At 48.0% G+C, this 15,754-nt stretch overlaps 1 protein-coding gene across 1 annotated transcript in view; it reads left to right on the top strand.

Moving 5' to 3' along the window:
• The window catches only part of NPC1 (NPC intracellular cholesterol transporter 1), a 43,017-nt gene that overhangs the window by 26,300 nt on the left and 963 nt on the right, over window positions 1-15,754 (top strand). Inside the window, exons 11-24 of the mRNA XM_020881778.2 lie at window positions 306-408; window positions 3,252-3,441; window positions 4,005-4,187; window positions 4,946-5,060; window positions 6,836-6,963; window positions 7,059-7,199; window positions 8,554-8,643; window positions 9,037-9,227; window positions 9,769-9,884; window positions 10,524-10,653; window positions 11,806-12,006; window positions 13,297-13,528; window positions 14,258-14,371; window positions 15,179-15,341. Of these exons, the coding sequence (XP_020737437.1) occupies window positions 306-408; window positions 3,252-3,441; window positions 4,005-4,187; window positions 4,946-5,060; window positions 6,836-6,963; window positions 7,059-7,199; window positions 8,554-8,643; window positions 9,037-9,227; window positions 9,769-9,884; window positions 10,524-10,653; window positions 11,806-12,006; window positions 13,297-13,528; window positions 14,258-14,371; window positions 15,179-15,341 (2,097 nt within the window). The remainder of the gene's footprint in view (window positions 1-305; window positions 409-3,251; window positions 3,442-4,004; window positions 4,188-4,945; window positions 5,061-6,835; window positions 6,964-7,058; window positions 7,200-8,553; window positions 8,644-9,036; window positions 9,228-9,768; window positions 9,885-10,523; window positions 10,654-11,805; window positions 12,007-13,296; window positions 13,529-14,257; window positions 14,372-15,178; window positions 15,342-15,754) is intronic.

Raw genomic sequence — 15,754 nt, 5'->3', positions numbered from 1 at the left:
CCCGAACACCTGTCCACTTTGTTTGAAATCGTCACCCAGCACGTGCTCGGTAGTCATGATAAAATGACAATTGTGTCTACATTTGCTCGAGAGTCCCCTTTTCTCCCTGGCTGAACTACACAAGCACCAGGTCAAGTGACCTCCCATTTTGTTCCACGAGCTCAGGCTTGTTTAGGCTTCAGGCCCATGAAGACCCATGAGAAACCGGGCACCTAGCCAGCTTGTGATTTTTTCCCCCCCTCGTATTGATCTGGTTTTCTGCACACTTATAATCTGCTTTTTGATGTCACCTTTTTCCTTTCTAGATCAAAACTACAATAACGCCACAGCCCTTGTGATTACCTTTCCTGTCAATAATTACTATAACGATACAGAGAAGCTCCAGAGGGCCCAGGCCTGGGAAAGAGAGTGAGTTGCTCACAGAGTCGGTAAACCAGCTGCTCTTCTCAAAGGAAGGTGGACGCTAGCGTCCATTGATGATGCTAACATCATTTATATGACATTCAGCTAAATTAACCAACATCAGATCTAAGTCATGCCATTTTTTTTCACTTGGTTCTAGTGATACTGTGAAAAATATATAAATTAATTTTCTTGTAAACATTCTTTAAATACATAGTCCTGCAACAGGAATGCACAGGTATCTATGCAGAAATGCTCCTTTAGTTGTTTTCTAACAGCTAAAACCTGGGAGCAAGCTAAGTGTGTATCAGTAAGAAGTACAGTAGAATGTTATGCCATCATTAAAAATAGTGAAGTAAATATTAATAAATGGTTCAAGAATTATTAAATAAAAACTGGTCAGCATGTTTGGGCAAATGTATGTCATGCATGCTGTTCATGCCTAGAAAGGATGTCAAGTAAGTGACCCAGGAACCGATTAGCTGTGATGTAACCTCTGAAGAAGTGGGAGGGGGGCCCAGGAGAATGGGACACTGGACAACTTTGTTGGGATATTCGTATACCATACAATTTACCCATTTGAAGTGTACAGTTCAGTAGCTTTTAGTATTTTCACCAGTGTGTGCAGACATCACCATGGTCAATTTTAGAACATTTTCTTTACCACAGATAGAAACCCCATCTCCTGCAGCAGTCTCCCTCCTAACATCCGGCCCCACATAACCCTCAGTCTGCTTTCTGTCTCCATCAATTTTCCTGTTCCAGACTTTTATATGGATGGAATTACATACGAGGGCTTTCCTGTCTGGCTTTGTTCACTTAGAATAATGTTTTCAAGGTTCATCCAAGTTGCCACATGTGTCAACACTTCATTCTTCTTTATGGTAGAAGATCATTCCACCCTATGGATAGACCACATTTTGTTTATCCACTCATCAGCTGATGAACATGTGCGTTGTTTCTCGGAAACTTGCTCAGTCGTGTCTGATCTTTGTGACCCCGAACTGCAGCCTGCCAGGCTCCTCTGTCCACGGGATCCTCCAGGTCATTTCTCCAATTCTCCAGTGGGTTGGGTAGCCATTCCCTTCTCTAGGGGATCTTCCTGACCCAGGGATCGAACCTGGGTCTCACTGCATTGCAGGCAGATTCTTTACCGCCACCTTTGGCCATTAGGAACAATGCTATAAGCATTCACATGCAAATTTTGTGTGAACATGCCTCCATTTCTCTGTTTGTGTGAACGCGTTTTCCTCTCTCTCGGTTGGTTGGTACACACTTAGGAGTAGACTTGCTCGGTCATATGGTAACCCTGAGGAGCTGCCAGACTCTTTTTTCCAAACGGACTGCCCCTATGGGTCTTCCCTTGTGGTCCAGTGGTTTAGACTGCCCTCCCTTGGATTAGGGAACTAAAATGCCCCATTCCTTGCAGTGCAGCCAAAAAACCAAATGACCACACCATTCTACATTCCCGCCAGCGTGTGTGGAGCATTTTCATTTTCACCCCTTGCCAGCCCTTGTTATTATTTGACTTTTTTAATTCTGGCTATCCCAGTGGGTAGGAACTGATATCTCATTGCAGTTTTTTTTTTTTTTTTTTTTGTCCACGCTGTGCAGCTTATGGGATCTTTGTTCCCCAACCAGGGCTTGAACCTGGGCCTGGCTGTGAAAGCACAAAGTCCTCAGCACGGGACCGCCAGGGAATTCTCTCCTTGCTGTTTTGATTTGCATTTCCCTGGTGACTAGTGAATTTGAATACCTCTTCATGCACTGATTGCCCATTTGTATTAACTTTCTTGGAGAAATGTTTATTCATAGCCTTTGTCCATTTTTTGACTGGATTGTTTATGTTTCTATTATTGAATTAGAAGAATTCTTATATATTCTGTAAATCCTTTATCAGATCTATGACTTCCAAATATCTTCTCCTTTTCTCTGGTCTGTGTTTTTGCTTTCTTAATGGTGTCTTCTGAAACATAAATGTTTTTAATTTTGATAAAGTCCAATTCATCTGTCTTCTTTTTTGTTACTCATACTTTTGGTGTCATAGCTAAGAAACCATTGCCTAACCCAGGGACGTGGAAGTTTACACCTGTGTATTCATCTGACAGTTACATGGTTTTAGCTCTTATGTTTAGTTCTTTGATCCATTGAGTTCTTTGTATATGATTCGAGGTAAGGGCTCAACTGCATTCATTTGCATATGGCTGTCCAGTTGTCCCACACCATTTGTTGAAAAGATTATTCATTCCCTGTTGATAGTTTTGCCACCTTTATTGAAAATTAGGTGAAGATACTTGGCGTATTTCTGGACTTGGTTCTGATCCTTTGTTCTGTATACCTGTCCTTATGCTGGTAACAACACTGTCTTAATTACTGTTGGTTTGCAGTAAGTTTGAAATTACGGAGCATGAATTCTCCTGCTTTGTTCTTCTTGAAAAATATTTTGGCTGTTCTAGGCCCCTTGCAATTCCATGAGAATTTAAGAGTCCATTTGTCTTTCTATAAAGAAGTCAGCTAGAATACTGATAGGGATTGCATTGACTCTGAGATCAATTTTTAAAATTTTTGTTCCATGAGCATATATCTATATTATAATACACTGCACTTAGAAATCATTTATAGTAAAAAATGAAATGAGACTATGAAGCAGTTTTTAAACTTGGTCCCAACTTGTTTTAAATGGTAGAAAACTCAGCATGTCTGGAACTTTGTAATCTGGCTAGGATATAAAGTCCTAATGAGGGAGAAGGGTTAAATGTGGCTTTTGTGTCGTAAAAGTTAGGAAAAAGTTCCTCACTTAGCTGTCACTCATTTTAACTAACAGTATAAAATTTTGCTTACCCTTTTAGGTTCATAAATTTTGTGAAAAACTACAAGAATCCAAATCTGACCATTTCTTTTAAGGCTGAACGAAGCATTGAAGATGAACTAAACCGTGAAAGTAACAGTGACGTCTTCACTGTTCTGATCAGCTATGGCATCATGTTTTTATATATTTCCATAGCTTTGGGACATATCAAAAGCTGTCACAGGCTTCTGGTAAGTGGGGTGTGTATGTATGTGTGTGTACGTGTGTGTGTGTGAGAAACGGCAGTACATAGCATGATGTTATGTTTTTGCCTCTATTTAATCCTAGTTCATTATGTTCAAAACTGCCTTAAATTGCCCTGTGCTTTTTTTATTTTTTGGCCATACAACTCGACATGTGGCATTTGGGATCTTTGTTCCCCGACCAGGGGTTGAACCCATTCCCCCTGCAATGGAATCATGGAGTCCTAACTGGAAATTGTCTGTGTTTTAACTGTTTGTCACATTTTCTGCTTCCTGCCCTTGTTTTCTTTAGTTCCAAATTTTAATCTTCAACTTAAAATTTATTTCACCTAATTCTTTTTTTTTTCCTAATTTGCCATCACTTAAGAGTGCAGGGTCATGAATATGTGGCTTGGGAAGACCTAGACAACTTTTCCTGTCTTCTCTCAAACCGGGAACTGTATGTTTAAATCTGGATGGGCAATAAGCTTGTAAAGAGGTGAAAGTGAGGACCTGTTAGGAGCAGGACAGAAGACACTATAAATGACTATTTATGTCTGTGGCATCTCCAGGTGGATTCAAAGATCTCCCTGGGCATCGCTGGAGTCCTGATCGTGCTGAGCTCGGTGGCCTGCTCCTTGGGCATCTTCAGCTACATCGGGGTCCCCCTCACCCTCATTGTGATAGAAGTCATCCCGTTCCTCGTGCTGGCTGTGGGGGTGGACAACATCTTCATCCTGGTCCAGACCTACCAGGTACGTCTCACAGCCTTACAGCGTCTAACCAGGTACCAGGCCCCACGTGCATGCATGCTGGCTCCACGCAGTACCTGTGGGTGTGACACGTGGAGGCTTCATTTCCATGCCTCTGAGTGTTTGCATATTGGTGCTTGTTTTGGACCCTTTGAGACCAGGAAGTATAAGACCCTTCTCTTTGCTTGGTGGCATAGATTCAGAGTGAGAATTTGGTTTTAAATATGTGCAACATGCGTGCAAAAAGTGCTGATACACTTGTGGAAAATATTTTGGGTACAGCAGCTATTAAAATGATTCAACATAGTGTAGAAGGAAGGACTTGAAAAAGTGCTATTAAAAGGCAAAAGGTCAACGTAGGACCCTGATGTAGAATATGACGTCATTCCATTGGTTCTCCCACGGTCCCTCGTCCTGCAGGCCTTACATGGGTGGAGGCCCAGTGGCACCTAGGAGTGTTATTTAAAGATTCAGCCACTTGCAGCCTATGTTGCATGTATTTTCCTGATAACCTGATTCAATCCTTCCTTTAGCCTCTCACCTGTTCCCTTGGCTCTGGGCTTCAGAAATACCCTGAATGCATCAACATGAGAAGTTTGGGGTCCTCACCACTTTGTTGTATAAGGTTTATAAACAACAAGTAGATGCTGCCAGTCATTTTTCTTTACTATCAGGCTAACACAAGGCAGCCAGGAAACAAAGAGGTGGCATTGTAATTGAGAAATGTGAATGTTGCATATTTCACTGTTTTTATTTTTAAGAGAGATGAACGTCTTCAAGGGGAAACCCTGGACCAACAGGTGGGCCGGGTCCTGGGAGAAGTGGCTCCCAGCATGTTCCTCTCATCCTTCGCAGAGACGGTAGCGTTTTTCTTAGGTAAGTACTCTTGAAACTCGGCCAGCCCTGCGGTGTCCTGAACATGGGTGTATCAGCATGCCCCTCTGCGTTCCTCCTTGGTTAAGCCGTATTCTGTAATTATAAAGTATCACAGTGGACCACGAAGAGAGTGGGTGGCAGTAACTTGGGCACCATTGGCAAGCATCTTCTCTCACGTTGTTTCAGGATGGTATTGATGTGGTTGGTTCGGATACCTAGGGCTGCTGCCCCTTCCCCTTTTGGGCAGCACTGGAGAGTGCTGGGATTTGAAATGGCAGTCTTGCACAGCCACGAGTCCTCCCAGCACAGTGCTCCCAGCAGCAACTCCACAGTCACAGGCACTAGCCCTCGAGGTGTGTACCCCTGTTCCTGAGGGCAGTCTTCCCCCTCGGCACACTCACTTCACAGTGAAGCACCCTCGTGACTGAGCAGAGGGGAGTCTCGAATCTTCCGTCTGTACAAGGAGCCACAAGCTGGAACACAACCCAGCGCTCCTGTCTTTTTATGTGGAGAAATCCAGTAGGCCCCTCCCTGCCCCGTGTCTGGTGATAAGTAGGAGGACACTGGCCACGTCCTCTGCACGGGACACCGGCTAGGATTGCCCCGTGAGTCCAGGGACGACGCACGGCCTGTGGGTCGCAAGTGGAAACGTCTGCAGGGGCTGCAGCACACCTTACAAGGGGCCGCGGGAGGGGCGGCGCGCCTGTGGCCTTCGGACTCATACCCCATTAGCACACGTCCTGCTCCACTTCCGCAAAGCAGTGCACTGTGGAGCCTGTGGCCCTGTGGTTCCTTCTGATAGACTCGGATGCAAAACAGTCACTTCCTTTCTTTCTGTGATAAGAAAACCAGCGCACGTGTGTTGGTGACAGCACCTGACCCTGGGCTTTAAGGTTGGAGTGCCTTTGTGAGGACAGGAGGAGTTGGGGTGGGAGGACCCCGTGGCTCCCATTTATAAGAGGCCAGCCCAGTGCTGCCAGATTCAGTTTTCTTCTCAAGCAACATTGTGAATCTAGAGGTTTTTTTTTTTTCCTCGCTCAGTTGACACTGTGACTCTCATTGTTAAATATTGGCTCCTTATGTTTTTAAAAATGTTTTAAAATTCTGATATTGGAATTGGAAATGGCAGCCCACTTCAGTATTCTTACCTGGAGAATCCCATGGACAGAGGAGCCTGGTGGGCTGCAGTCCATGAGGTTGCAAAGAGCCGGACACGACTGAGCGTACACACAGCATACACACAAAATGGGTTGATGATACACGTGTGGCCTGTGGGCGGCCAGTGTTCAGTTTCTGAGTCTTGGTGGCCTAGAGGATGCTTACAGGCAGCACCCTCATCTGATTGTAACTAAACCTAGAGACTGATTGGATGATATAAGAGCAGATAAGAAATACCATCCCTCTTGTGGACTGAATCACAACAGATCCCATAAGCAATGACCTCTGTTAATGGTTCTTAGATGCCAATGTGCGTGCGTTTGTGTGGAGAGAGGGTTAAATTACAGAGGTGGGGCCCTAGAATTCTGAACAGTAGAAGTAGGGTTGAATTTCCATCGTTTTGATAAATGGGATGGATCAGGTCCCTGGAATCTACGTTTTTAACTCCCAGGGTGGTTCTGGTGTGACACCCGCAGACAAAGTGCCTTTAGGAGGGGGAGGTAGGGGTCTCCTCCTGGGCTTGGCTGCTCTGGGGCCACGTGTTCATCCATGCATGTGCGTGTGAGGCCCGCATGCCCTCGGCCGGGCAGGACATGACCTCTGTCCTTTCCCCGCAGGAGGCCTGTCCGTGATGCCAGCCGTGCACACATTCTCTCTCTTTGCGGGCATGGCGGTCCTCATCGACTTCCTTCTGCAGATCACCTGCTTCGTGAGCCTCCTGGGCTTGGACATTAAGCGGCAAGAGGTAAGTGGTCATCAGGACTGCAGCCCGTTTCCTCTGAGTCTGGAATCTGGGTGAGGCGGCCGGAGGGTGACCTCTGTCTCCTTTGATCCCCTCAGAAGAACCAGCTGGACGTTCTCTGCTGTATCAGGGGGGCAGCAGACAACACGGGCATCCAGGCCTCCGAGAGCTGCTTGTTCCGCTTCTTCAGAAACTCCTACGCCCCGCTTCTGCTCAAGGACTGGATGCGGCCCCTCGTGGTACGAGCCTGTCTGTCGTGGTGTCCCCAAACAGACTCGTCACCTGCCTTCTGAGAAGTCACCTCGGGAAGGGTGCCGACAGCTGTTAAGTATACATACGAGAATGCTTGGGACTTCGCTGGCGGTCCAGTGGTTAGGACTCTGCTTCCACCGCAGGGGGCATGGGTGCAGTCCCTGCTTGGGGAACTGAAATCCCTCATGCTGTGTGGTGTGGCCAAAAAAAAAAACCATAGCAGATATGAACAAATATATAAAATATTTTTAGCAGTCAATATAAACAGGAGTTTTGGGGGCTTTGGGGTTTTTTTAAAAAAAATAATTACAGATTCATAGAAAGGAGCCTGCTGCCCTTTCACAGCTGCCTCCCACGGTCTTACATAATTGTAGTTCAGGATCAAAACCAAGAGCTTGACGTTGGCACAGTGTGTGTGTCTAGTTCTCTGTCAGTTTCTTAGCTATTGCAGATTTGTGTAAGCACCACAGCCGCCAAGATAGTAAATCTGTCTCATCACTCTTGTCCTCATCTTCAGTGTCACACGCACACACATACACAGACACATACAGCCGTGTAAGAGTGTTTCATAGTTTACATGCTGGATATACCCAATAGCGATCATGTATCATGTCTCTGCTAAAAGCATAAATTCATTCCAGTCATAGTAATATTTAGCATTTATTGAATACTTAATATCTGGTACTGTGGTCAGTACAGGATGCTACGCTAAATTCTGGATTGATTATTCCTAGAGTTTTCTCATGTAATCCACAAAACTATCTGATGCTACAAGTCCTATTTTTCCTGTTTTATTGAGAAGGAGATAGAAGCTCAGAGAGGTTAAATGACTACCCCAGGGTCACTCAGCTTGTCAGAGGCAGAACCGGGATTTGAACCAGGTGGTTTGGCTCTAGAGACCGTGACTTCAGCCACTGCCCCGGACTCCTTGTTTTCTTAGTATGTCATTTAAACTTGCTTTTCAGTTTAGGAAAGTCCTCTTTTGTGTGTTTAAGATCTGATTTGTGTTCTTTTTTTTTTTTTTTAATTTATTTTTGGCTGCGCTGGGTCTGTATTTCTGCTCGAGGGCTTTCTCTCCGGGTGAGCAGAGGGCTGCCATCTGGTTGTGGTGCATGGGTTTCTCATTGCAGCAGCTTCTCTTATTGTAGAATGCGGGCTCGGTAGTTGTGGGACACGGGCTTAGTTGCTCTGAGGCATGTGGGGGTCTTCCCGGGCCAGCGATGGAACCCATGTCCCCTGCACGGGCAGGCAGATTCTTCACCACTGCACCACCGGAGAAGTCCCTGGTTCGTGTTACCAGCTCACGACAGCTCTGGCTCTGTAACTCACTTCTCGTTCCAGGTAGCAGTCTTTGTGGGTGTGCTTTCGTTCAGTATCGCAGTCCTGAACAAAGTAGCAATCGGATTGGATCAGTCTCTTTCAATGCCTGATGTAAGATGCTTTCTCTCTTATTCTAACTTGTTTGGCCCACGGTGAATACATTTTCCCAAGCACACACAGTCGTTTCAGCCTCTGCCGGCTTCTGAACACAGTTGCTGGCGGGCTCTCCCACGTCACAGGGATTGCCCGGGGATTGCCCGGGGGCTCTGCCCACTAACCTGGGGCTTCTGAGCGCACAGGCCTTGGGCACCGCTCCAGAATATGAGCAGCCGGGCTTGACCTCATGAGGTGCCCTCCTAAGGGTGGGACTGACCGGAGAAGCACCTGGGCCCAGGGTGGAGGCCCAGGGCTGTGGAGGGACTCAGGAACCTGGGCTGGAGGCGTCTCGGCTCGCAGGACGTTCACGCCGTGTCCTGTCGTGTGTTCTCTCTCTCTCTCTCTCAGGACTCCTACGTGACGGATTACTTCCAGTCCCTGAATCAGTACCTGCACGCAGGCCCACCCGTGTACTTCGTGCTGGAGGAGGGCCATGACTACACGTCCCTGAAGGGGCAGAACATGGTGTGTGGGGGCCTCGGCTGCAACAACGACTCACTGGTGCAGCAGGTCTTCACGGCCGCCCAGCTGGACAGCTAGTGAGTACCCCGGCCACGGACAGGTGCCTGGCCTGGCACCTCGGCCTCACGCCTCTCTCTAAAGATAGCTTCTCCTAGAAAATCTTCTCTTGCAGAATGCAGGCTGAATCTAGCTTGACGTGAGCAAAACCTCTCAAAAGGCTAATTAGACCGCCTCATAGTCTTTTTTTTTTTTTGGTTTAGGCAACAACCATTTTATTTATTTTTTAATTCAGTTTTTTTTTAACACCAAAAACATTTTGTATTGGGATATAGTCAATTAACAATGTGATAGTTTCAGAACAGTGAAGGGACTCAACTTACATGTACTTGTATCCTTTCTCCCCCCAAACCCCCTCCCATCCAGGTTGTCCATTTTAAATATAGGAGGACCATCTTATATTCTGAAGCCTTTCCCATTAAGTACTAATGTGGTTTGTCTTCTGACTGGGTGGAATGAGAAGGTCTAGAAAAGGAAGTTCCGAATTTCAAGAAAAGGGACTGAAACTGGAGACTTCCTCCTCGTGGGGGCACCTGTAACACTTTCTCTTCTGTTCTGTAGCACCCGGATAGGCTTTGCCCCGTCGTCCTGGATTGACGATTACTTTGACTGGGTCAAGCCTCAATCATCTTGCTGTCGCATCTACAACAGCACAGAGCAGTTCTGCAATGCGTCGGGTACTTGACCCTTTTCTAGATCTTTTCCCTTTAAAAAAATTTTAAATTTATTGTTTAAAAATCATTTGCTTGTCACCTCCATTTCCACCTCTTTTTGTCGGCCATCGCTGGGTCTCATCCCCCTTGTCCTTGTCCCCTTTCTCTGTCATCCACTCTGGAGATGCCCCACTGTCCTGTCTCCTGCCCGCCATGGGCCTGCAGGCTGAACCGGGTCAGGGGACTTTGGTTTTCAGGTTTCTCATCTTTTCCCAGTGACATGGACGGCCTCTCTTAATTGTTATCTGGCTGTAGCTTGTCATGGGCCTGCTTTCTTTTGTTTATCACTATTGCCCTATGGTTTCATAAGTGTGTTGAGGTTGTCCTAGAATTCTTTTCATAAAACATGGAAGCCCTGTGCTCTGGTAATAACATACTGAGGTTGTCCTTAAAGCAGGAAAACTACTTCGGGGAAGGAAATTTGTACAACCTATATTAGGGGAAGATGGGACTTCCACTTTATTAGACTGCAAAGATCACGTGTTTGAAGCTTTTGGATAAGCAGATTTAGGAGAACTCCTGCCATTTCTTTATCATTATTTTAAAATGTTTTAATCTGGACACTCGTCCTTCCCACTCGGGCTCCTCCACCCGTTTGCACAGTGGTCAACCCTGCCTGTGTCCGCTGCCGGCCGCTGACTCCGGAGGGCAAGCAGAGACCTCAGGGCGCAGACTTCATGAGGTTCCTGCCCATGTTCCTCTCCGACAACCCGAACCCCAAGTGTGGCAAAGGGTAAGGGAGGCTGAGCCGTTGAGCTGCAGCTCATCGTGTGCACTGGGAAGCTGGGGGGTGGGGAGTGACTGGGTGGCCATGGTGGGCAGGAACATTCTCTGTTCTGCCATGTGCCACCCTGTGCCCACCCTTCTGTGAAAACAGAGAAACCAAACCACCTTTGAAGAAAATTCCTCCTTCCTCCTTCTCAGCTGATTCTGACTGGTCTGAGCATTCGGTCCCAGGCTCCCCTGTGTCCTGGCCCGCTGGTGGCCCAAAGGACTCGGAGTCCTGTGCAGGCTGCCAGCAGGGCAGAGTGCAAGGAGGGATGTGGGCATTTCAGGATGTGAGAGAGTTTGTCCAGTTGTGTGTGGGGTATATGAGACCTCGGATCTGTTCTGGTGATGTTGCCTGGGATAAAGGTCTCTGTTTTCTGTCCCCACTGTGCTTCTTGCCAGCCTGTCTGTACATGAGCTCTTGGGCTGCCCCACTTCCCCATCCATCCAGGCAGCCAGTTACCATGGAAACAGGATCTCTGGCCCGGAAATAGCAGAGATGACTGAGGTCTGTCCCCGAAAACAAAGTAGGAATGAGGCTTGCATCTTGATCTCCTTGCAGACTGAACACTCAGCCTGCATAAACGAGTCAGAGTGAATGCAGCTCTTTGGAAGGCAACAGCCACCACTCAGAGGGAGCTTCCTTTGAGCTCGAATAGTGCCTGGCACTACTTCGTTTATATACAGCCCTGTGAGGAGATGGTGGTGCACCCATTTGCAGATGACACTGCAGCCAAAATTTAGTAATTTTACCCCGGGGTTCCAGGATTGAGGACGATCTCATGGCTACCTGACTCCAGGGCCCCTGTCCCTTCCTGCCTCCTGATGCACAGCATGGCTGGGCACACTCTGTAAAAAACACATTGGATGGCAGAGCAGAGCCAGCTGCAGAAATGAGAGCAGCTGCGTGGAAAGAAACCAAAGCAGCAAAGGAAAGCCAGTGTGGGAAGGCATAAGCTAGACCTTCCTCTTTCCTTTTCGAAGGCTTCCCTGTCCCTGAAGTTGACAGCTGGTCTGACTCCTGAGCCCAGGGTCAGGTGACCCCACTAAGCTTGGATGCCCAGATCCTGCAGGTGTGGCACAAGGTGTGGCCTCTGACACTGCTGTCTTGTCGCAGGGGACACGCTGCCTACAGTGCGGCCGTCAACATCCTGGACAACGGCACGAGCGTGGGAGCCACGTACTTCATGACCTACCACACGGTGCTGCAGACCTCGGCCGACTTCATCGACGCCATGGAGAAGGCCCGCCTCATCGCCAACAACATCACCAGAACCATGAACCAGCAAGGGGGTGATCATCGCGTGTTCCCATACAGGTAAAGTGTTCATGAGGGTGTCCTGGGGAGTGGCCCCACACACCAGGCCTTCCTTGCTGGGACTGGTGTGGGGTAGGAGGGGTACGGTGCTGACACTTGGCTTTCCTTCTGAGCCCGGCTCCATCCTGAGCTCGGGGAAAGCCTGTCGCTGGATATGGCGTCTGGGCAAGGAGAGCCGGATTGTGCAGCACCTGCCAAAGTCTCAACGCGGAGCTCACCCTGCAGAACAGCACGGGGGGCGGGGGTGGGGGCGCCTGGGAAGCAGCTCCACAGGGAGGACCCAGCAAGGCGGGGCTCCCGACGCAGGTTACTGGAGATGGCACCTTTATGGAGGTTTCTTGCTTTCATTTATTAATTGTTTTTTCATTATAAAGAAAATATTGGGACTTCCTTGGCGCTCCGGTGGTTAAGATTTCACGATTCCATTGCAGGGGGCATGTGTTTGATTCCTGGTCAGGGAACTAAGATTCCACATGCCAGAGGGGTGTGGCCAAAATAATTAAGAAAATATTTTACGAAATACTGAATTTGGAAAACGTAGGGAAGTAGGAGAAACAAGTGATTTCCCCACCAACCCCCAGGGTCTCAGTTCAGGGAGCCTTGACTTTTTCCTGACAGAGGGCCAGCTTGTTGTCCTGGGGAAAGAGCTCTCAGAGTGGGTGTCCTGACCTCTAGGAGGAGCTGGTTAGCTTTGCCAAAATAGCATTATCTCCTCAGGACCTGCACAGACCCTGTTTGGCTGGGGGTAATCCTCCAGATAGACCAGGGCTTGTTTTCCCAAAGTACCCTGAAATATTCTTCATAGATGAATGCCTGCAAAGCAGAATGGAGGCTTCCCTGATGGCTCTGCAGGTAAAGAAGCCACGGGCCGAATAGAAGATGCGGGAGACACAGGTTCAACCCCTGGGTCGGGAAGATCCCCTGGAAGAGGGCATGGCAACCCTTTCCAGTATTCTTGCCGAGAAAAGCCCATGCATGGACAGAGGAGCCTGGTGGGCTACAGTCCAGGGGGTCACAAAGTCAGACATGACTGAGCACACGTAACACAAAGCAGAATGGATTGGGCATATGAACAAAAACTTTATATAAGATACACGTCTATGAGGCCCTGCTTTGGGCGTCAGTGGTCAGAGGTCCAGCTGAACTGCCAAAGGCGAGTCTTACAAAAACAGGTAGGTTTCCTGTGAGGCCTGCCTCTCAAGGTAGCTTCATTTCGCAGTGGCGGCAGGATGAGGAGTAAAGCCCCCTGGAGTGAGAACGAGCAGTAACAGACCCCTCTTCCCCTTCCAGTGTGTTCTACGTCTTCTATGAGCAGTACCTGACCATGATTGACGACACCATCTTCAACCTCAGCGTGTCCCTGGGCGCCATCTTTCTGGTGACCTTGGTCCTCCTGGGCTGTGAGCTGTGGTCCGCGGTCATCATGTGCGCCACCATTGCCATGATCTTGGTCAACATGTTTGGGGTCATGTGGCTGTGGGGCATCAGCCTGAACGCAGTTTCTCTGGTCAACCTGGTCATGGTGAGTCCTCGGGGAGTGCTCGGCCCTCACTCCTGTGCCACTGATGTGCCTTGTTTCTTGGGGTGAAAGGTCAAGGTCAGCTCTTGTTCTTGGTGCACATGGGCAGTTGGACGTGGTCACGTAATGATGACGGTGTGACCTCACAGTCTGGCTGAAGTGCTCTGTGTGTATTATTCTGAAGGGTGAGTTGTCGAAGTATGTAGCCTGATGACAGGACGATGTTCCATTTCCTCTTAGACTAATTGCCCCTTCTGAATGGAATTTTCTGACCAGGACTTTTAGCCTCTCATGTAGTTGCCAGGTGCTTTTTTAAGTCTTGAATGTATGCGCATCTGAAAAAGTATGAACAGAAGCTAGACCCAGTGCATGTGCCCTTCATATAGGAAAAGAACATGCTTCAGGGGGAGTGGTAGTGAGGCCCTGCTAAAGAGATGACAGTGTGCTGCTTGGGTCTGGGGTGGGAGGACCTTGAGAGGTTTCAGCCGCTTCCCTATAGAAGGCCGATCTGCTGGAGGAATCTCGAGTGCTGGGCACTGTGCCTGGAGGTTCCACGGGCTTCCCGGGACAGCTGATATGGGTGCCCCGGGGGCTTTGTCTGGCAAGTAGGAGGGGCTTTGCTCGGGGCTCCTTGACTCCCCAGGGTGCCCTGGTAACCACAGATCCCAGGAGAGGGGCGCTGCTTTTACCACCTTTAATCAGAGCAGGGCTCACGGGAGCACTTTGTTTCAGAGCTGCGGCATCTCCGTGGAGTTCTGTAGCCACATCACGAGGGCGTTCACGGTGAGCACGAAGGGCAGCCGTGTGGAGCGGGCGGAGGAGGCGCTCTCCCACATGGGCAGCTCTGTAAGTACCGCCGAGCGGGCCCCCCGGGCGGCAACTTCACTGTGAAGGGCCCAGTCGGGCGACTGAGAGCTTCTCAGGAGAAGAAACTTTACCAGATTCTGAAAACAGAATTTGTTATGTCTGACTTAGCGGCAGTACCTCAGGATTACAAGTTTTCAGGCAATTCAGGAAACTTGCGTAGAGCTGGATCTTGCGTAGAGCTCTAGCCTGGAATTCTTTGGGACTATTCCTTTTGGGGGACTCCTTTGCGCAGTCTGGCTGAATGAAGCAGGAAAACAGGTTTGATGTGAGAGCCATTGAAAAACCAGGCCCAGCCATGTGTGTTGAAAAGCAGGCGAGCTGCCATGCTTAGAGCCCAGTGTGGTTTGTGGGTCAGGTTGGCAGAATCTTCTCAGGCTGAACCAGGATACAGGGCTGGACTGTGAACCAGTTTCTTTTCCACCATAGAAAATACTGTTATAGATGAACAATGAAAAGTGTGCAATAGCATTGTCTAAAAACATAATGTACATACCTTAAAACTAATGCTCTTGGAAAAATGGTGCTGATAGACTTGCAAGGTTGCTATGGGGTATATGCAGAATACACAGCTTTTATCCTTATTACACCTTTTTTTTTTTTCAGATTCATAAACAGCAAATAAGCAGCATTTGGCTCTGCCTAAATTGTTTTATCAGTAACTCTGAAAGCTGGGGTTCAGTCCGTCATTACTTTGGACCTTGATGTTTAAGAAATTCCTTTAGGAGGAAGTGTTCAATTATGGTCGGTTGATACAAGTGGTTTCTGAGCCCATCTCTCTTCTCTTAGGTATTCAGTGGAATCACACTAACAAAATTTGGAGGCATTATCGTGTTGGCCTTTGCCAAATCTCAAATTTTCCAGATATTTTACTTTAGGATGTATTTAGCCATGGTCTTACTGGGAGCCACTCATGGATTAATATTCCTCCCTGTCTTACTCAGTTACATAGGTAAGAGCTTTTTGTCTTTAACCTGGTGGGATAGAGGAAGCCTGATAAAAGGGCGGGTACCTTGAAGCTTTCCTTTGAAGTATTTGAATGTACTTATACCAGTGGTCATTTGATAAATATTTATTCTAAGAGAAAAACTCTGATCCTGGGGCTTCATGGCTAAACCACTTCATTAGAAAACTGGAGCCTGACGTGGTCAGCACTGGGAGTAAGGTTGCATGTCAGAGGCCCAGGGCTTCTCCCCGCTGAGAAGGACCTGGTCTGGCCACAGCCCGGGGTGCCCTGGAGCAGCCTTCATTTCCGTTCACTTTTAAAGAATGCTGCTCTGTGGTTTGTCTCTAATTTGGAGTTCTCTTTAGGAGCATATTTTGCCTCTGTGGCAACTTCAGCTTCTATAAACGACCTGTGGTTGA

Source organism: Odocoileus virginianus, chromosome 22 (genome assembly GCF_023699985.2).
Source record: "Odocoileus virginianus isolate 20LAN1187 ecotype Illinois chromosome 22, Ovbor_1.2, whole genome shotgun sequence".
NCBI lineage: Eukaryota > Metazoa > Chordata > Mammalia > Artiodactyla > Cervidae > Odocoileus > Odocoileus virginianus.
Note: the sequence above shows the minus strand (reverse complement) of the source record. Positions and strands in the feature narration are given on the sequence as shown.